Source organism: Oreochromis aureus, linkage group 4 (genome assembly GCF_013358895.1).
Source record: "Oreochromis aureus strain Israel breed Guangdong linkage group 4, ZZ_aureus, whole genome shotgun sequence".
NCBI classification, from domain to species: Eukaryota; Metazoa; Chordata; class Actinopteri; order Cichliformes; family Cichlidae; genus Oreochromis; species Oreochromis aureus.
In genome coordinates, this window is record NC_052945.1 from 26,234,962 (window position 1) to 26,255,725 (window position 20,764).

General features: G+C 41.1%; 2 protein-coding genes across 2 annotated transcripts; both read left to right on the plus strand.

Moving 5' to 3' along the window:
- Positions 1–357: 357 nt before the first annotated feature.
- mpst (mercaptopyruvate sulfurtransferase) lies at positions 358–4,883 on the plus strand. Its single transcript, XM_031749520.2, has 2 exons — positions 358–1,250; positions 3,240–4,883. Exons 1-2 carry the CDS (start codon positions 647–649, stop codon positions 3,536–3,538), a joined length of 903 nt encoding a protein of 300 aa, XP_031605380.1. The 5' UTR covers positions 358–646; the 3' UTR covers positions 3,539–4,883.
- Positions 4,884–6,486: 1,603 nt separating this feature from the next.
- Positions 6,487–11,538, plus strand: LOC116327847 (SUMO-conjugating enzyme UBC9-like). Its single transcript, XM_031749519.2, has 7 exons — positions 6,487–6,822; positions 7,074–7,159; positions 7,286–7,369; positions 8,173–8,245; positions 9,087–9,196; positions 9,432–9,511; positions 10,067–11,538. Exons 2-7 carry the CDS (start codon positions 7,094–7,096, stop codon positions 10,128–10,130), a joined length of 477 nt encoding a protein of 158 aa, XP_031605379.1. The 5' UTR covers positions 6,487–6,822; positions 7,074–7,093; the 3' UTR covers positions 10,131–11,538.
- Positions 11,539–20,764: the final 9,226 nt, after the last annotated feature.

The following is a 20,764-nucleotide window of genomic DNA, read 5'->3' on the forward strand; positions in this document are numbered from 1 at the left end:
TTTGGAGTACAGTGAACTCATTGTTATGTTCAAGAAACCAGTTTGAGATGATTTCAGCTTTGTGATGTGGTGCGTTAACTTGCTGTCGCCACAAGGTGGGAATGGACATGGTCAGCAACTGTACTCGGGTGGGCAGCTTAGCAGTTTGTGAAATACTAAGACCAACCAGTGTGTCACTAATGTTCAGAGTCACTCGAATTAAACTTTCATCCCTCTGTTTTGCTTCGTTTGAGCATGTCTACATTACATGCCTGTGTGCACTGAGTTGCTGCCATGTGATTGGATGATTAGATATTTGTGTTAATGAGCAGCTGAACCTAACAAATGGCCACTGAGAGAAGCTTAGTTTTTCAGTTTGTCATTTAGATTTCCGGAAAATACATATATATAGTTTGAATAGTTTTAAAGTTTAGTCTAGGTTAGTTTTAACCGTCTTAACCTGGAGTGTAATTCGAAATGTCGATTATCAATAATGTGTTTTATTTTTCTTAATATAGCCTTAATACGCAGTCTTATAATCAGGCTCTACAGTGTTTGTTTGGTTGTTTTAATCTCCCACGTGATCTTTACGTGCCGAACTTGTTCGCTCCTCCAAAACAAAAGTGCACAGTGACTTCGGTCCTCTAGCGCTCCGGGTTTGTATTTCATGCAGAGGCTCGTCATGGCGGCTCGGACCCGTGCTCTTGTGTCAGGTCAGTGGCTGGCAGATGCTGTCAGAAATAACCTGATCGGTCCCAAGCTTCGCGTTCTCGACGCTTCTTGGTACCTGCCGAAAGCCAAACGGAACACCAGAGAGGAGTTTGCGCAGAAGCACATCCCGGGCTCGTCCTTTTTCGATTTGGACGAATGTTCCGACAAGAGCTCTGCGTTTGATCATATGCTGCCAACTGCCAGCTACTTTTCGCAGTATGTGGGAGATCTGGGCATCGGGAATGACACGCACGTCGTCGTGTACGACACCAGCGACGCCGGGGCGTACAGCGCGCCCCGCGTGTGGTGGATGTTCCGGTTGTTCGGGCACAGTTTGGTGTCGCTGCTGGATGGTGGCTTCAAGAACTGGCTGGCTGACGGCTATCCGGTGATTTCCGAGTACTTGAAGCCGGAGAGCAGAGAGTTTAAGGCCACTCTGAACCAGTCGTGGGTTAAAAGCTACGAGGACGTGCTGGAAAACATCAGAACCAAGCAGGTCCAGGTTGTGGACGCCAGGTCTCCTGGCAGGTTCAAGGGTACTGAGCCAGAGCCCCGAGAGGGTGAGTCAGACTTTAAGCGTTTAAACTTAAGAAGAGGCCAACAGTTTATCTATCAGTCGTATTGGTTCTCCAAGGGTTAAAAAAAACAGCTGTGAGCATACAACATGTAGGGTTTTGCATCAAAACAAGAAAGATGATCTGCTTTGCATACTTTACATGTTGCTGCTGTCATTTATCTTGTACACAGTGCTGTGTGCAATACTCCAAAGTGAACATGCTTTCAAAAATACTACTATCAGCACTTTTTATTTAATAGCTACTTTTACACAAAGTGCAGGAAAAGAAATTAGCTTCAGCAATCTTTGCTTTGAAACAGCACTGAGTTTTAGAGGTACTTGTACTTTGTTTTTAAGGTACTCCGTATACACTGGCTGTTATCTTGGAAACCTTTGGCTGTTATCAAAGACCGTGCCCTCTGCTCCTGCTTCTTGTCAATGAACATAACTCTTCACTAAGGTTATTATAGTGAACTTAAACTAAAGTAAAATCTGAGGTAGGTGCGGAATGTGAAACGAAAAGAAAAAAATGTAATGATAATTGATAACTAAAAAACAAATATTATTAAAATAAAGTAAAACTGCAGAAAACGGTTGGCAATCCAAACCGCTGAAATGAGTTTCCTGTGCAGGGCGGGTTGGCTCACCCTCAGAGATAGGGCGAAGCCGCTGATCCTTTGTGCCAAAACGAGCCAGTTGGGGTGTTTCAGGCAGCTGGTTAAGATCCTGTAGTTTTCCATTTGGAAGTTTTCCAGAAACGCTGCTCCACCTCGTTTGGAGACCCCAGCCCAGACCCAAAATCAGCTTGAGAGAGATTCTATATCCCCTATGGCCTGGGTACACATTGGGATGCCCCAGGAACTGTAAAGTGTTACTGGGGAGATGAGCAGATGGCTCTTAACCCTAGAACACTATCGCTATAAATAGTAACACAATCACTAATGCCGGGTGATTTTTACCCGATATAATATAACCAATAAAAAGTAATCAAATATATCAAAATATGACAACACATGACAAATTACAGTGGTGTTCTTTTACTTTCAACTGTGCCATGTCTAACAAAATGAAAAAAAAACCTCCTAAAACAAAATAATGACTCTGGAAAGCTGGTCTTTGGTCCACCCATTCCTGGGAAATTTGAGACTTCCCTGGTGAAGGCACAGGCTCCTCGACACGCAAACAGCTGCAGGAGAGAGAAATCATGTAAATGTATTTGCTCGGGTGTAAATCACCCGGCGATAGTGTTCTAGGGTTAATCGGCACCTGGAATGTCTACACGACTGTGATTAAAGTGCCCATTTGTCCTTTAATATTTTTCTTAACTTCTTGAATCTCGCCCTTTGTGTTCTAATAGTTAAGAAAAGCAGATTTTATGTTGAAGCTAATAAAAACAAAATATTTTCAAGCAAAAAAAAAACTGGCACGAGCAAAACCAATCTGGACGTGAAGTAAAGTCACTGACACTGCTGAGCTTACAACATGTGATATTCCCAAGCCCAACCCTGCTCAGCTTTGTCTGAAAATCAGATGAGATCCATGTGCTTGGGGCGGTGTGGCCATAAGCACAGTGGAGCAGTGGTTAGGACCGTTACCTCACACCCTGCCTTTTGCACTGTGACAGCTGGGATAGGCTAAAGCCCACCCATTGGAAAAAGTAGAATAAAATGGCTGGATGGCTGACTGGGTTGACGTGGCTGCCTCAGCTCAGGGATGCTGGGACACAAAACAACTGCTGATAGAAACTGTGAGCCATGTAGAAAGCCATCACCCAAATTTTATTTCAGCTGCTAATTACAGCTTTTGAGCCACGTGGAGATAACCAGCAGATACTGTGTGCTCAGCTTCTATCTTGGTGGTTCACACTGAAGCAAACATCCACTGATGACATCCAGGAGATGCTGCAAAAAGCTATGGAAGAAATTTAAGCTAAAAATCTGTCACATGTTGATACGTCCCCTAAATTTCTCCCTCTTCTCTCTCCCGCTCACAGACATACTGCCTGGACATTACCCCGGAGCGATCAACATACCATATACAACTTTACTGGATCCCTCTGGAAAGGTGAAGGATGCCGAGAGCCTGGCTAAGATTTTCAAGGATGCAGGGGTGGACGTGACGCGACCGTTCTGGGCTTCTTGTGGCTCAGGCGTCACGGCGTGTCAAGTCATTCTGGCCGCCCACCTGCTCGGGCACCCCGGGGTTTGCCTTTATGATGGCTCCTGGTGCGAATGGTTTCAAAAGGCATCACCAGAGCTTATCATCTCAGAGGGGGAGGGAAAGAAAGCGTGAGGGGAAAGTCACTTCTTTACAGAGAGATAAGCTACAGGTGTATCTGACCTGACCATGTTGGTGTTTCTCCCACAGCATCACAGTGTTGCTCTAGGACGACGATCGCAAATGACCAGTTGCATAGATGTGTGAGGTGATTGCTTTCAGACTTTGCTCTTTATTTCCCCTCACATAACTTTTGAAAGCCAATCTGACAGCTTGGTTGGCTTAAACTGTTTAGTTAGGGTTAGGAACATATTTTTTCACAAATGTTATGAAGGGGAGACAAATTGCTTTGGGTTAACAGGAGCCCAGGTGTCAAGACAAGAAGCGGAGGGAACACCCTTGATAGGTCTAAGGCTAAGCAGCACAAACAGCCAGTCATGTTCGCACCAGCACATTTAGAATTGCCAGTTAACCTAGGACTGTTGGAGTGTGAAAGAAAACTGGAGACAACCCATAAAAACAGGTGAATAACACCCAAACTCCCCCCAGGAGGTGGGTTCAAACCCACGACCTTCTTGTTATGTGGCACCAATTCTAACCACTGCATCTCCCCCATGACACACACACATTTGTTTTACACACTTTTAAAGGTTAGAGTTCAATTAAAAAGATGTAGTTTTGTTTTGGGGTTTTTTTCCATCTTTTATCAAAGTTGCAGAGCTGTAACTGGTCACTTGCACTGATTGTTCTTGAGCAACATGCATTATTATGCTGTAGGAACAGCACCAACACGGTGACAGCAGATTGTGCCTAAACTTTAAACCTACACCTTAATGTCCTTCTTTTTTTTTCTGAGGATATTATACACACTATAGGTTGTAAGTTTCCTCAGCTGTCAGAAACCTTTCAGATAATTAATAAGTAATGTTTTATGCAAATGTAACATTCTAAAGTGCCATTTCATATGTTTTGCTTTGGTTCTTTCTTTAACCAACAGTGATGCATTAGTTTTCCATTACAATAAACTGAATATGTTATGTGCTTCCGTTTTGATGGGGTATCTTCTTTTTCTTTTAAAAGTAAGTCTAGCTCATGAGGTGGAGGAAAATGTGCATTGGGTAACAAGTAAAGTAAATATTTAGCTTTGTTAGAAGGCCACACAGGGCAAAATTCGCTGTTGATCAGATATAGCTTCCTCAGGTGACCTTGCAGGGTTGTAGGAAATCATGTTGTTTCAGATCGTGTTGATTTTTTTTAGGGGGGCTGTAGGTTAAAATGTCTCGATGTTTTGCTTTCACTTCATGGGACTGTGTTAAAGTTGCAAGTTTTGGAAATGTAATTCATTGTTATTGTGCACCCAAGAAATAATAATAATGATAATAAAAATCTAATTAAAAATACTGCAGCTTTTTCTAAAACACGCACAGCGTTCTTTGTTTTTTTAAAAAAAAAAAAAATGGATTGCTGACACAGAGGAAATGGAAACCAGTTTGAGCCGGTTCTTGCAGTTTTATATGAGGTGTCTGGAAAGATGCCCGATTTACAAAATAAAGTTTATGGATTATAGCTCACGCCAGGGTGAGCTACGTGCAGCTGTTCTGTGCACACCATGTAGGTGATCAGGAAGTGTAAGTGCACTAATACGCATTTACAGTTTGAGAAAGAATCAGTAAATCAATCATGAGGACTGCTGTTTTGAAAGCTTCATAAAAAATTGATCAGATTATATATTTATTCCAACCCTATTCTTCCTAGAGTAGCACTTTGTTTCTCATTAACAATGTAGCGAAGGGGTAATCTTAGCCACTGTGTATGATGTCAGCTGTTGCTATGTCTCATTGAGGTAAATAAAAAAATGCAGAGTCCGGAATAAAAGAGCGATCCAACTGGGCGAAAAGGAACGAACAGCTCATTTCAAATGATTCTTCTCAGGCTGAAAATGAGGCAGCAGCTGAACGCATCGTCTAAAAACAAATCAAACTTTCTGCTCTGTAACTGGCAGCAGATATATCACTGTTGCCCTTTATTTTGACCCTCATTAATATATATATTTGACCTAAAAGGTATGTTGTGATATAGATTACATGCAATCATATGAAGGTTAAATGAATCTATTGTAAAGATTCATAACCAAGGCAAACAAAATTTGCTAATTGGATTTCTGCAGGGAGTCTTTGGAGAGCCTAAAATCAACTTCCCAAGTGGCTGACGTGTTTGTCTTCATTTATGTTCATGTGTGGTGCATTACTTGTTAATTATTGTGCAGTTGTCAGGTTTTTCCACTTCTTCGTACCTTCCTTCATGTTCATTCTGGATCTTTCAGCAATCTCCCTCCAGGAATCTGGTATTTTTGAGTCGTTTTACCAATGCTATGATTATTCTTCATACTGCAGCAAATTACTAGCTGGAAATGCTCAGGAGTCAACGATGCTGAACAGGCCAATCACAGTAGTTCCAGGCTGCATTAACTGGAACTGTAGTTACATTTTTCAGGAGGTGCACGTTAGGTTAGATTTTACATTACAACATATATTTCCCGCTGAAGCATAAGCATAATTTTTGTCCATAGGTTGAGGAACTCAAGAGCTTGTGCACTGAAAAGTGCCAGCTTTCCCTGGGACATTTTCTGGGCATGTAAAGATTTATGAAGACTAGCAGGTAGAGACACAAATAGCAGGTTTCACCTGTCCTGGAAGGATCTTCGGATCACACAAGATAAAACTGGGAGACGTGCATCTGCAATACCCTGCTTATCATGCATCAGATAAGCAGATGTGAATGATGGAATGGTGCACAATAAAACTATCACTGCTAGTAATGATGCTATCCAGGTGATATGAAAATCAGTCAGACAAAGGTGGGTTTTTATTAAAGTAAATATAAAAATGCGACGTGACCAGTGATGCATTTTGGGTTTGGACGTGACTCAAAATGATTAAATCACTAGACGGCTGTGAACTACGCATCACGTCATCTCTGACGTGTGTCACTAGGCTGCCCGTTACGCTGCCTGAAGGTCCTAACGAGATAAACAAATTGGGGTCCTTCCTCGCGATAGGCTAGCAAGGCGAAACGGTTTTCAGAGTCACATTGTTTTACAAAACTGTGGGAAAAATTCCTCCAGTGTAATCTGAGTAAAGTGTTTTTAGTAATGTTGATAAAAGAAACTGTTCTTCCGGTTTGGTCATTAGTAGCCTAGCTAGCCCGGTTGTATTTTTTTTTTTTTTTTTTACCGTCGAAGGGTGTGTTTTTTTCGGTCGCCGTCGTAACGGAGGCAACGTTAGCATTAGCGAAGCAAACAAGCCACCTTTGAGACTTATATAACTTCACTTTTGGTATTTAGTCAAATAAAACACGAGGTGAGTTTACTAGAAGTGATGTTATTAGACAGTGGACCCACAGTAATGCGAGGTGATTCATGTGTAGCGTTTGTTAGCATTGTGGGAGCTCATCTGTACTTAGCGTTGCGTTACAGCAGGACTCATAAACAAGTCATACTTGTGGTAATAACAAGCTAAACATGTGTCGCTGTTTTAGTAGAACCATGGACATTACCCGCCTGTTAACGATTCGCCTTTTATCAATTTGTTTTGGGGTTGTTTTTCCACAGGGGGGCGTTGATGAGCAGCAATGTCTGGCATCGCTCTTAGCAGACTGTCCCAGGAGCGCAAAGCCTGGAGAAAAGACCACCCTTTTGTAAGCATCTGTCATCTGCACCAACTACATGTCCAGTGTTTTTGAAACTAACTGTTGTGAGTGTTTCTGACACAAACCAGACTCGGGTTGGCAGCTGATGTTTTGCATGTCATGTAAACCACACAGGGATTTGTTGCTGTTCCCACTAAGAATCCAGATGGGACCATGAACCTGATGAATTGGGAGTGTGCCATCCCAGGGAAGAAAGGAGTAAGTTACCTGGAGCTGGATGTAGAGTTGGAAATAACCAGCAGGAGGCCTTCTAAGATGCTGGATTTTAAGCACAAACTTTGTTCGCACACACATAAAATGCAAACCCCATTTCCATCACCAACTTTATTACCCAACCTGTCTGCACATTAGTACTAAACAGGATCACACTGAGCCTTTTGCACGTGCCCATGCACATAAGCACCAACAGTCCTAGTTCAGTGAGAGCATTTACAGTCTCTTCTTTTATTTGTCTGAAATCTCTACATGTTCTTGTGTTTTTGATAAGTAGAAATCTGTGCTATGCTTTAGTATAACTACAGTTGTGTATGCAGGACAGAAACCTGCTAAATTACAGGATGTCTTCATTGCTGATCAGATACATTTGACACATAAACTGAGTAATTTGCTTCTATTCTAGGTTCTCTTTTGAAGTATTACACATCGGCTAAATCATCAAAACAACTTCAAGCCACTCTTTTCTCAAATAAAAAGTAACATTGCTTTTCTTCACAAGCTTTAATAGCAAAACTTTACAGTCAAGAGTATTGCAAGTAGTGGCGACAATTACTGTGAAGGCAAAATTAGTGTTAACATCTAGGAAGTGATGCTTTTAAAACATTGTATGTGTTTTCTTGTACTCCCAAACAATGTGAATAAAAAGATGAGCTGAAGGAAAACCCCAATTTAGAAATGTTTTGTCTATGCAGTTACTTCTGTAACGCTCCTTTGCCGTTGTTAAATAACCTTGGAATGTTCTCAGTGACTTTGCTGACACAGTTGTTTTCGTTCTTCTTCGTTAGACGTTGTGGGAAGGAGGACTGTATAAACTCAGAATGCTGTTCAAGGATGACTACCCTTCATCTCCACCCAAATGTGAGTACGCCTTATCTCTTGTCCCCACTCTTGGTATGTAATAATAATAATAAAAATTTTATTCAAACAGCACCTTTAAAAACAGGGTTTACAGAAGCGAGCAAAAAAAGCAGAACATTAAACTCATACAGAAAGTCACACATTAGAGACAAAAAGAGAACAAGATTAAAGGAAAGTTTAAAGCGAAACACTGCAAACAAATAAAATAACTTGTAGTTTTCCTTTATATGAAAATATAAAAGCTTTTGTAGCAGAAATAATCCATTAGAACAATGAAAAAGATACATGGTTAGAAAAAGGACGGGCTCGGTGTAATGTTTGATGTTAGAAAGTTACAGACAGCAGAAGCAGAAACTTTAAAAAACAGCGTCGGGCTATGAAGCTGGTGTGGTCAGTAAACTGCTTTGGTCAAAGCATGACTCTAAAATAAATAACTGTATCATCTCTACATATATAAGACAGCGTCATGTTTTTAGTCACAGCATTCGATTTGAAAGTGTATAGCCAATGCTCAATTCTAGAATTCTCTGGTGTCGTTGTGCTGTTAACCTCTGAAGCACATGTTGTATATTATATGCGTAAATGTACCTCTCTGATGTTGGGAAACAGTGCTACAATAGCGCTACAATCCCATGATTTACTCAAAGGCCTGTTATTGATCTTCGAGACAAAATTAAAGGAAAATAACACTATTGTGTAAATTCACTTTCACACAGCCTCTTGTGATTTTAGTTTTAACTAATGATGGTTTCTTATAGTGATTCTAATGTATTTTGTGGCCGATATCGTCAGTGTTCCCGTGCTTCATTGTACAACTTTGTCTTCAATAATTTGTCCTCAGGCAAGTTTGAACCACCGATATTCCACCCAAATGTCTACCCATCAGGCACTGTGTGTCTGTCCATCCTGGAGGAGGACAAAGACTGGAGACCTGCTATCACCATCAAACAGGTTTGAAGGCTCCTGTGTTCATAGACTCGTCCTCCATACTTCACCACAAATGCAGCTTTGTTTTCATGACTAATAAACTTATTACTTTCACACTGTTGGAGCATAAAAGGAGTGCATCTGCATTTTCTCTATACAGCCCTGTGTTCCTTAATAATGATTCAATTTAATGGCATTGGAGTTGGCTGCTTTGCTTTTAAGTTATATGTAATTATGGTTGTATTGCTGTGTTTTTTAGATTCTTCTGGGAATCCAGGAGCTGCTGAATGAGCCCAACATTCAAGATCCAGCACAAGCGGAAGCTTACACAATTTACTGGTAGGTGTGGTTGTTTGATTTACTCAGTGGATTCTTCAAACAAAGAATCAAGAAATTATTATTATTGTTTTTATTATTATTTTTTGTTAAGCAATGTTGTGATATTATTAAGCAATGTCATGTGGTTTGATAGCGACATGATGACTACTAATAACCACATTTGCTTTTTAAGTGATTGTGGTTTGCAAATTAGCCTAACAAATGACTGATCCCCAGAGATAGACATTCTTTTGGGGTTGCATCAGGAGGGGCAAAAATATCGGCGTAAAAATATCTGCTAAATCAAACGTCGCTTCTTATAAGCAAAGTCATGGCTGAAAACTGCTGAGTTGAAATGCTAGCTCTTTACATTACCAGATGTGCGCATTTAACTGCATCAGCCTCTTTACAGCAAGAACAGGCCTCTATTTGCCAAAGGTCAAATCTGTATTCAAGTTAAAATTAATATAATTTTATAAGCTTTAAGAGGAAATCACACCTGTGTTTTACACCATGATGTGTTATTAGTGTGGTTGCAATGCTGTTGTATCACTTTCTTTTCATTTGATCATTCAGTCAGAACAGGATGGACTACGAGAAGAGGGTAAGGGCACAGGCCAAGAAGTTTGCCCCCACATAGAGCGGAGAGGCGGCCTCGACTCAGCCTGAGCAGCCTGAACCGAGAGCTCGCAAACAGGTGGCAGGCAGCACCTGAAGGACCACTCCAATAAGAATCCACTTTTAAGTATTCTAAATATATTTTTTGATACAGGCTACAAGTGAGCCTGTTTTTTTTCCCTTCTTTTGACAATTCAGTAATATCATACATTTTATCTGTCCTCAAAAAAAAAATCCAGTGTTTATGCATTTTCAGTGCATAACTGATAATCCTGCTGTCAGTATGACATTTGTAATATGTGTACGATCCATATCTCCGGTTTTGGTCATGCCTCCAATAAAACTGCGTGTCACTAATGTGCTGACAGAGCTGTAAAAGTAAGACATCATGCCCAACCCACTCAGTGTGATGTTCAGCAGAGATTTGCCCTATTGGTAACCTTAAACGCTTTATCAAACCATCAGAGGCCAGGAGTACTGTAGATAGTGTTTCATGAATGTGGGCTCTCACCGTGACAAAGCAGAAGCACAACGGGAGTCTGTTCTTCCTTTGTTCTCTCGACCCACTGTGTCATTATCGTGACCATTACACGGGCATACCATCTGGCACAAAGCACTTAAAGAAAACTGTCAATGACCCATCAAAAACCATCTAAACGTAAATGCACCTAAAAGACAATCCTGGCACTTCTTATGTGCTCAGCTAAGCCGTTGCACTTAGGAGGGTAACAAGAAGCAACAGGAGGGGAGAGAGTGCAGACTTCCACCAAGACCACTAAAAGTATTTGGAGAGTTTTCCAAAACAAGTTTGACAGGGACCAAATACCCCCTGTTGAACACTGAAAACATAACCTCCATAGCTTGACTTTGGAGTAATAAGGCGCTTAAGTCAGGCCTTTGGTTCCTCCCTTGAGCCTTGATAATCTTTTATTGCAGTGAAACCACATGGTGTTAAAAAAAAAAAACACCTAAAAGAGAAACTGTCACCATAACAAACTTTACACCCATCTGACATCAGTGTGTCATCACCTTCCAAACATGCTGTGTAGAAAAGTTGCATCGTAAAGGTTATAAACTACTGCTGTGTGTTTGTTTTTGGCCCCGTCCACCCAGTTATTTAATGCCACAGTGCTCACAAAAAAAGTCCAAACTCAAGTCCACGTGGAAAAACTGAAGCTGAAGGATCCTCATTGGAATGGCCTCTCAGCCAGCAAACAAGATAAATGAAAGTGCACTTGAGAGTGAGAGATGGCCTGAGATATTTTTCTTTCTTTGCCTCTAAATATATGAGTGCATGTACATAATATAAATAACGGAAAATTGTGGAAGTTATGTTTTATATTGTTTTAGCCAGTTGACATTTGTGTGTGGTATTATAACAAAGGACACATTAAATGCATCAAATTGTGAAATAAAATCAAAGAAAAACATTTGTTTTGCACAGCTCTCTTTTTTTCGGGGAACCGGGGGTGTCTGGCTATTTATCGTCTCCGTATTTATGAAACTTGTTACTCATTAGTATTTTATTTTGTATGAATCTGGCTTTAAATAAAGGAAAAATCCAGTATGAGGCTGATCTTTGAGCCTTTGCACACCTTTGCAGCCATTTTCCCAGACATGGATTAGCTTGTAACGATCACAGGCTGAAAGAAAAATGCAGTCCACTGAAAAATGATCAGGAAAACTGAGCCGTGGTGCTTTAGTTGTCAGTCAAAGCTGTTCTTTGGAGATTTGAAAGTAGGTGCCTAAAGGGATTTAACAGATTCCAGCCCGTGTCGTTGGTTCTCCGGGCTTATTGCTGCTAGCGAGGGTCGTTACCACTACAGTTCAAAGTAAATCTGGAGCACAATTCCTTTGCGGACCAATATGTTTTTCTTGTCTTTCTTATTATCATCAGAAGGGTGTAATGTCCTCTGATGTCTTGCATGATATTCTTAAGAAATATAACACCTTTTGTTTTGCTTCCCCTCTGCTGTGGGTTTTTTTTTCCTTTCTTTTTTATCTCGGCATGATCTCATTTGACCAAAAAAGGAATCAAAATGTTGCAAAGTGGTTTTTTGTTTTCTTGTTTGTTTCTTCTGACCACACTGTGCTATAAGGTCAGGGCAGTTGAAAGTTGAAAGCTGTTATTGCATCACCAAATTTGTCCAGGATCAACCTTGTGTCACCACATGAGGTTGAAATGAATTTTCAACTACCAGAGGTCTTTTCACCTCTGAGCTAAATTTATGTTAAGCACATTGCTGCCAGTTACGTGGTTAACTTTGGATTTTGTCTCTAAAATGTTTCTGTTTCATCAACGGCCTCCTTTGAAGTATAAATGACTCTAACTTGGCAGGTAACTGCACAGAGACTGGGCCTTCCTGTGAGGATGAATAGATCCTCAGCTTCTGTCACACTGACCACCACTTCTACCAACATCCCAACATGACATTTGCATTATTTTAAGTAATCTGTCTTAGCTGTCCTGCAGAATATTTAATATACTGTCATGCAAAAGATAAGGTTAGGGTTAAAATTTTTAAAAGGACTCTATTCAACCGTATTGAAAACTAAATAAACAGCATGTTTCAATAGCTTGTAGAACCACCTTTAGTTGCAATAATTTGCAGTTATCGTTTTCTTTGTGACTTTATCAGTTTCCCGCATTGTTGCTGTGGAATTTTGGCTGAGTGTTGCTTCACTTCATTGAGGTATGCGGGCATTTGTTTATGCGCAGCTCTTTTAACGACCAACCACACCTTTTTAATCCTTTTTTGTTTTTCTCTTTCATTGTAGATTTTCTGTTGTGGGATGATTGTCCTGTACCTTGAGCCAGTCTGAACCAGTTTCAGTTTTCAGTTTTATTTGTCATATGCAAGTTAGCACAGGGTCAACATTGCAATGAAATGTGTTTGACGAGCAGCGGTCACTCAGCAGCATGATACAGTAGGAGAAAATATAATAAAATATAATATAATAATAAAATAAAATAAAAAATAGAAAAATAGTAAAGAGCAAAATATTAGAGAGACGTGGTAAAAGAGAAAAGATGACTAAATATATATGTATCTATAAATATAAATATATGTACACTAGTGATTAAATAAGAAAATCTTGAAAAGAAATATGACGGGAGGGCAGATGGGATATTGCACAGGAATGAGCAGCAGAAAATTACAGTATTGCACTTTTTAAATATAAATTACAATAACAATAAAGTGAAGTGACCAGTGCAGATTAAACAGAGTACTTGTGAAGCTGCAGGGTAGCTTCTGAGTCCTGTGTTGTGTGTGTTTAAGTGTTGTGGTTGAGGTGTCGTATGGCTTGATGGTAGAAACTGTTTTTAAGTCTTGTAGTCCGAGCAGACAGACTCCTGTAACGTCTGCCAGATGGTAACAAGGAGAACAGCTGATGTGCTGGGTGGCTGTGGTCCTTGATGATGCTGTGTGCTTTACGGAGGCATCGCTGGAGATAAATGTCCTGAATGGCAGGAAGCCTCGTGCCAGTGATGTGCTCTGCTGCCTTCACCACCCTCTGTAGTGATTTACGGCTGCTGGCAGAGCAGCTTCCGTACCAAACTGTGATGCAGCTCGTCAGCAAACTCTCAATTGCACACCTGTAGAAATTTGAGATGATGCTGGCGCTCATGCCAAACTTCCTCAGCCTCCTCAGGAAATAAAGCCGCTGGCGAGCTTTCCTGATAGCAGTGTCTGTGTGAAGGGTCCAGGAGAAGTCCTCAGTGATGTTGACTCCAAGGAACTTGAAGCTGCTGACCCTTTCGACCTTGACACCGTTGATGTAGATGGGCTGGTGTTCCCTGACTGGTCGTTTCCGGTAGTCCACTATCATTTCTCTAGTTTTGCTGATGTTGAGAGTCAGGTTATAACCAAGCTGGCTGTCAGACAGATGGCCTCACGGTTGAACTATTAGAATACAGTGGTATGCACGCTTCATCAGGTGATGGCCTCCAGCTCGCCTTGGAACGGTTCGCAGCCAAGTGTGAAGCAGTGGAAATGAGAGTCAGCACCTCCAAATCTGACGCCATGGTCCTCAGGCGGAAAAGGGTGGAGTGCCCACTCCGGGTCAGGGACGAGACCCTGCCCCAAGTGGAGGAGTTTAAGTATCTCGGGGTCTTGTTCACGAGTGATGGGAGAAGGGAGCGGGAGATCGACAGACGGATTGGTGCAGCGGCTGCAGTGATGCGGACGCTGTACCGGTCTGTTGTGGTGAAGAGGGAGCTGAGTGTAAACGTGAAGCTCTCAATTTACCGGTCGGTCTACGCCCCTACCCTCACCTATGGTCACGAGCTGTGGGTAGTGACTGAAAGAACGAGAACGCGAATACAAGCGGCGGAAATGGGCTTCCTCCGAAGGGTGGCTGGCCTCTCCCTTAGAGATAGGGTGAGAAGTTCAGCCATCCGGTAGGGGCTCAGAGTAGAGCTGCTGCTCCTCCACATCGAAAGGAGCCAGTTGAGGTGGTTTGGGCATCTGAAAAGGATGCCCCCTGGGCGAGGATTTCCGGGCATGTCCCACCGGTAGGAGGCCCCGGGGCAGACCCAGGACACGTTGGAGAGATTATATCTCTCGGCTGGCCTGGGAACGCCTTGGTATTCCCCTGGATAAGCTGGAGGAGGTGGCTGGGGAGAGGGAGGTCTGGGCTTCTCTGCTTGGGCTGCTGCCCCCGCGACCCAGCCCCGGATAAGCGGAAGAAAATGGATGGATGGATGGATAGTGCAGTGGGAATTAATATGAAGTGTATGTGCTGATGTGCTGGGTTTGGTTTTCTCCAAACATAGCGCTCTGCATTATGGCCAAATATTTCCACTTTTGCCTCATCTGTCCAAAGGACATTGTTCCAGAACTAATGTGGTTATTTCAGACGCAAATTTGCAAAGCTAAGTCATGCTCCCATATACTTTTTAGAGAGAACAGGTTTTCTCTATGCAACTCTTCCAAACAAACACTATGCTTGTTTCGCCTTTTTCTAATTGTGCTTTCATGAACTTTAAATGTTAATGTACTAATTGAGGCCTGTAGAGTTGCTTCTCTATAATCATGGCCGATGTCTTTCCTTCTATGCATTGTGTCAACATGGTTGGATATCCCCGTGATGGTGATGGTGTTGTTTCCACATCATAACAATGTTGGTCCAGGAGAAACTGACCAAGGACACTGTGTAAGCTGTTAACGTTAGCCAAGACATTAGCTAATTAGCAGACTTACTCCGGGTCAGGGACGAGACCCTGCCACACATTGCAAAGCCAACATGATTGGTCAGTTGCAATGTTGATCCTGGATCAGCATTATTATGATGACCAACACCAACACGGGGGCATGACATTCACCCTGTTAACACACCTGAATGCTCCAGAACAGCAAACTGTCGAAACCTCTGCTTTTATAGAGGCACTCCGCTTGCTGATGATTGCTGCTAATCAAGTATATTTGATTAGCAGCATCTGGCTGTTACTCACCCTCTTAATTCCTGTGGAAGCAGTAAGGTGGTACTTTTTCACACCAATGTATGAATATCAGAATAGTCATGTCCACTGCAATGTGCAACGGACCGAACTGCCTGACACACTTGCTTATGACTCATTTGTTTTCCTGTATCCATGTTAATGTTTGACCAGCATTTAGGAAAAAACCCCCAACACATTAGCAGAAGAGTGCAGTCTTTCTCAATTGAGGTTTAACTCCAAGGTTTGTTTAGTGTTAGCAGTTTGTGCTGACGACAGTGGTGGAAAAAAGTCCTTTGAATTTCCTTCACTTTGATCTGTTCACCAGACCTAGACAGAAGAACACGGTGAAATAACATTATTTCTCTTTTTCTTGCTAATGTTTGCTAGCAGAAATTAATTTACGGATTTAATTCACTCCACTTTTCACACAAATGTATTGCTTCTGCTTCTCTCCAAGTTCTCTTCCAAATACTGTTATCTTGATATCTTAATATCTTGACATGCCAAAATCCAACATTTCAATGGAATGAACTAAATCTCTTTAGGTGTAGGATATATATACCTGAATTTCCAAATTCAACAACCTACCAGTTGATATTTTTTCAGTCCTCAAGCTTTAGATAGACGTTGATGGAACACAAATATTTTTTAAGTTAGTTAATATCCTTAATGGCTTTCTGCTTGTGGGGCTGCTAAACTGTGATTTCACCTTCAATCATTTCGACCACAAATTATATCCATGTCATAAGATTCCACCTGACTAATTTTTAGTGGTGTTACCCAGGGCTCTGCCTTGGTCCCCCTTATATTTATCATTTCTTTTACCTTTAGGCCACAGTTTTAGGTAACTTGTCATATTTTTTCATTCTTATGCTGATGACATACAGCTCTATCTCTCCACTAAGCCTAGTTCCACTTTCCCGCCTTATTCTCTTACTGAATGTTTACGGAAGATTAAATCGTGGTTGTCAAATTAACAGTGACGAAATAGAGGTTCTTTTGATAGGATATATGTGATAAATTCTCTCTGTGCACTGACTTCTCTAGTCTCTCCTTCCTCTTTCCTCCTTCAATGAACCACGCATCAATAATCTTCATATCTCCACTTACATAATATTAATTACCCATTCACGACAGTGCCGCTATTCTCACTTATGCTCTGCATTACTTGATTAATATAATTCTATCCTCTCTGGGTTACCGCACAAAAAACTGGTTCAAAGTATGTGGCTGCTTGTGTTACCAGACCCTCTTCCATCGACCATATGTCTGATGAATGTTACATTAATTTTAAGTTTCTGCTTCTTACTTAATCTCTCTGTAACCTCACACCTTCCTATCTCTGTGATCTTCTGCACAGTGGTGCTCGTATTTCCCGTATGCTGAGATTATACCACCCTCTTACCTGACCACTGTGGGCTTTACAGCTGAGTGGCACGTCCTGCACCACATTTACAATATTGGCTTTAAAAGCAAGCCTTTAAAGCTCGCTTATTCTGTTTGATGCTGTATTGTTGTTACTTTATGAATACTGTGAGTTTGGTATTTAATTGCTTGTAAAATGTCCTTGAGTGTGTTGAAAGGCACCTATAATTATCATTTATAATCATAATAATACATTATTATTGAAAATATTTTTATGCTACCACCTGCAGCCAGAGTGTCTTCGATTCAAGTCACCAATTACTCATACACTTAAAATACCGACAGCTCCAAATGACTGTCTGAGTCAGATTTTCTCTTAATTATGTTACACAAAATATTCTGTCCTTGTATCATAGTAACTCCTCGCTACTGCCCTCTGATTGGCAGACCACATCTGTGGTAGCGTCACAAGACAGATGAAGTCGGTAGAGACATTCTCTTCCTGTTCTACTTTGTCGGTTTACATATATTTATTTGACCTTAATTTTCTAATTTTTGGTGTACTATTACACTATTTTCTATTTTTAATATATCGTTTGTTTTGCCTGTATAACAGAAAGAAACTGCAGCTCACCAAGCATGTGATGAAAATGAGAAAAAAAAGGGCACTGCAAAACGAGGTCCCGTTTCCTACTCTGATACCACAACACACACGCCAGTCTTATGACTCACTGTAGGTTACTTTGGAGATGGTGTTGCTTGCACTTTCAGCATGCACATAACAGAGATAAATATTGCGCTCGAAATAAAAGCTTGCTGGTTATTCAGGGGAAGTTCTGTAATATCTGGTTTAATTAGCATAAGTTTTTTTAGTTTGCAGAACAAAAGCAATATGATTTGTGTAACAAAAATGAATGAATAAAATAAGCACTTTTATAAAATGCAGTCCCAATTCATATTACAACTTGGAGAACTAGGTCTGTAAATGGCAGTAGTAGCTAAAGCGGTTATTTGTCTCTATGTGTGATGTGTAAAGGCAGTAGAATGGAGGTGGTTTCGACAGAAACCACTGAAACTTGTGTTTTTGTCACAACCTCCTGCCTCTCCTGTCAACCCAGACCTATATAATAAGTAACTGTAGTAGCAATCTGATCTATCCTTTACTACACAAAGATAGGAGGTGGAGGGGTCTCTTTGAAGTTGCATATGCTGACTAGACAATGCATAAACTGTCAAATTCAGCTCTACCTCAATGTGTTAAGTGTGCACTGATCAGCAGATAGTACAGCTTTCATGTCTGAGCTCATCTGTTATGATGCCTGTGTGAAGCTGATTTGACGTTTTTGCAGAAGTTTAATGCAGATACAAAATGTCATCAGTTCACTATAATGAATTAAAAGTCCAGTGGTTCATGCTTTCAGTGTGTAGTTCCGTGTTGTGGTGCCACGTTCCCTTTTACAGAGAATCCAGCATTGCTAGCTTCTAGCTTTGGTTTATCACAGCAAGCTAACATGTTTTAAGGTTTGTTTTTTCTCTCTTTATTTTAAGTTGCATATCAATTTTGTGTATATACACACACATATATTTGTATATACTTATATATATGGAAACTACACATATATACACCATATACATGTGTAGTGCATGAATTCTGACAGGATTATGCTATCTTTGGCCCAACACATTGGGTTGTTCACTTGATGAAAATACTGATAAGATGGCACTCATGCTATCTACCACATTTGTTTTGAACATTTGCAACTTATCTAGTCTTTGGCTCCACACGCTGTTGTTGTTCATCAGCGAAGTCGATAGTCCAAAACTTGAATAACGCTGCAGCACATTTACCATCTGTTAGTTGGGACTGTTTTGCATGGACCCTGCATTTTTTCCCTGTCCCAAAAATATCCCATATTTCTCCCACAGCCCACCAGTTAGGTTAACTGGTGAGTTTAGCTCTGTTAAAGCATGTACAATAATGCTGTATATGAATGTATGCATCTGCGTATCTTTGTGCTGAACATTGGGGGGGTCAATATCTCTGACTAAATAAATAAATAAATCTGGGTAAATTCCAAGATGATTAAAGATGCAACTATTTTGCTGGTAATACCTGAAATAAGTAAAGAAAATCAACAGCCTATTTATGCAAGATAATTCATAATTTTATTGGGGGGGTTATATTAGTTGGGTCTGATTTTTGGGGGGGTCATAACCCCGCTAACCGCCCTGGAAATTACGCCCCTGAATGTATGGTTAAATCATTTTGGATGAAAATTGTAAAGGTCATAAGTACAGATGAGTCAATAAATGATGTATTTCCGTCAGTTAGGTGAACTAATCTTGAAACAGTCTAAGTGTTACCCAGTAGTTTTCAAGAGCAGCACTGTGCTTTGTTTTATAGAGCTGTAGGGTTCGTATTATGAGTATACCCTCCCTTGTTATTCTTCTCACCTTCTCGCCACTGAACATTTCCCCACTATGGTTGTGGTATGATGATTTTGTTGCCTTCCGAGCACAAACATCTCTATGGTCTTCTCGACGACTTCCTGCCACAGGCACAGCGGACTTTGACCTTTCAGTGAGTGTCGTATATGCTCACCAACCCCCCCCCCTTCAGCTGCTTTGCACATTTAAACCCTCCCCTGCTCTCGTCTCGCTGGCTCTAACTGATGCCGACACCTAAGTAACTGCAGGAACCCGTGGCGGCTGCATCACGCCATCACCCTCTGGCCTACTACTGAAGGCCTAAGCCCACTCAGGCAGACAAAGTATAGCTGAGTTCAAAAGCACTGTGTCGCAACAGTTGTAATGTTCTGCATGAAAGTTTTTTTGTGCGTGTGGTTTGTAGGCCTATATGTTTAGTATAAAGGCACGTTACACAATGGCCTCCAGTGACCTTTAAGACAAAGATGAACAAAAACGTTCTGCAAACTTAAATTGATCTCACTGATTTGGTTTGCACAATCACTGTTCTCGCAACCTACAAACCTGCAAGTTTGTGTGTATTGTTTAACAGGGGGATTCTCTGTTTCTTTTCTTTTTTTCAACTTTACCTATCACGTTTAGCTTGTTTGGTACAATTTTATATATTTCGGATTTTACTGGCAAAATGACCAAAGACAAATTCAGGTTTCTTATGGTCACTTTTCTTGTGACAACCTTTTGAGGTTGCTATATAACAAGTGATGCCCTTCCAGCTCGTCATTTTGATGTTGTATTTCCTTCCTATGTCACTCTAAAATCAAAAATATCACCATATCACCATTAATAACTGCCATATAGCCCTCACTGTAAGGGTTAACATTTGACACAGTGAGACGGAATAACAGGTGGCCTTTGACTACAGAAATGCCTGGTGGCCACTGACTGAAGAGCTGTCTGCTGCTTTAACTTTCAACCTCCTTTACTCTCTGTCTCTTTGGAAGTACTTCAGTATGTGTCTGCAGTGGTTGCGGCTGTAACAGCAGTGGTTTTCATGCACAGCTTCTCGCGTTTGCATTTAAAATAACCCCACGATTCTAAATCGGGTAGCTTTAGCCTATATAATCCTTTGAATGTCCTTTTTAAGATGAGTTTCATTGACATAAACCACTTCATAGAGCAATTTGCAAGTTTCTCTTTATACAACCCACTTTACAATTGTGATTGAAACAGGATGTGGTTGGATTTCTTGTTTTCGGTACAATTATTATTACCTTAAACAAGGCAACGGGGCCTCAGGTAGCAGTTGCAGCTGGTGGCGAGCAGAAGGAGGTGTTGTACAACAAGCCAAGCCCCCACCGCCCCCACCACCACCATCATCATCTCACTCTCCACCCCGGCCCATCGTCTCTCATTATCACTCA

Bases quoted from the DNA above. Each gene is read 5' to 3' on its own strand.
- mpst (XM_031749520.2), top strand. From the start codon at position 647: ATGCAGAGGCTCGTCATGGCGGCTCGGACCCGTGCTCTTGTGTCAGGT. The intron at 1,251-3,239 runs GTGAGTCAGACT...TCCCGCTCACAG, and splicing joins TGAGCCAGAGCCCCGAGAGG to ACATACTGCCTGGACATTAC.
- LOC116327847 (XM_031749519.2), top strand. From the start codon at position 7,094: ATGTCTGGCATCGCTCTTAGCAGACTGTCCCAGGAGCGCAAAGCCTGG. The intron at 7,160-7,285 runs GTAAGCATCTGT...TAAACCACACAG, and splicing joins GGAGAAAAGACCACCCTTTT to GGATTTGTTGCTGTTCCCAC. The intron at 9,197-9,431 runs GTTTGAAGGCTC...TGTGTTTTTTAG, and splicing joins CTGCTATCACCATCAAACAG to ATTCTTCTGGGAATCCAGGA.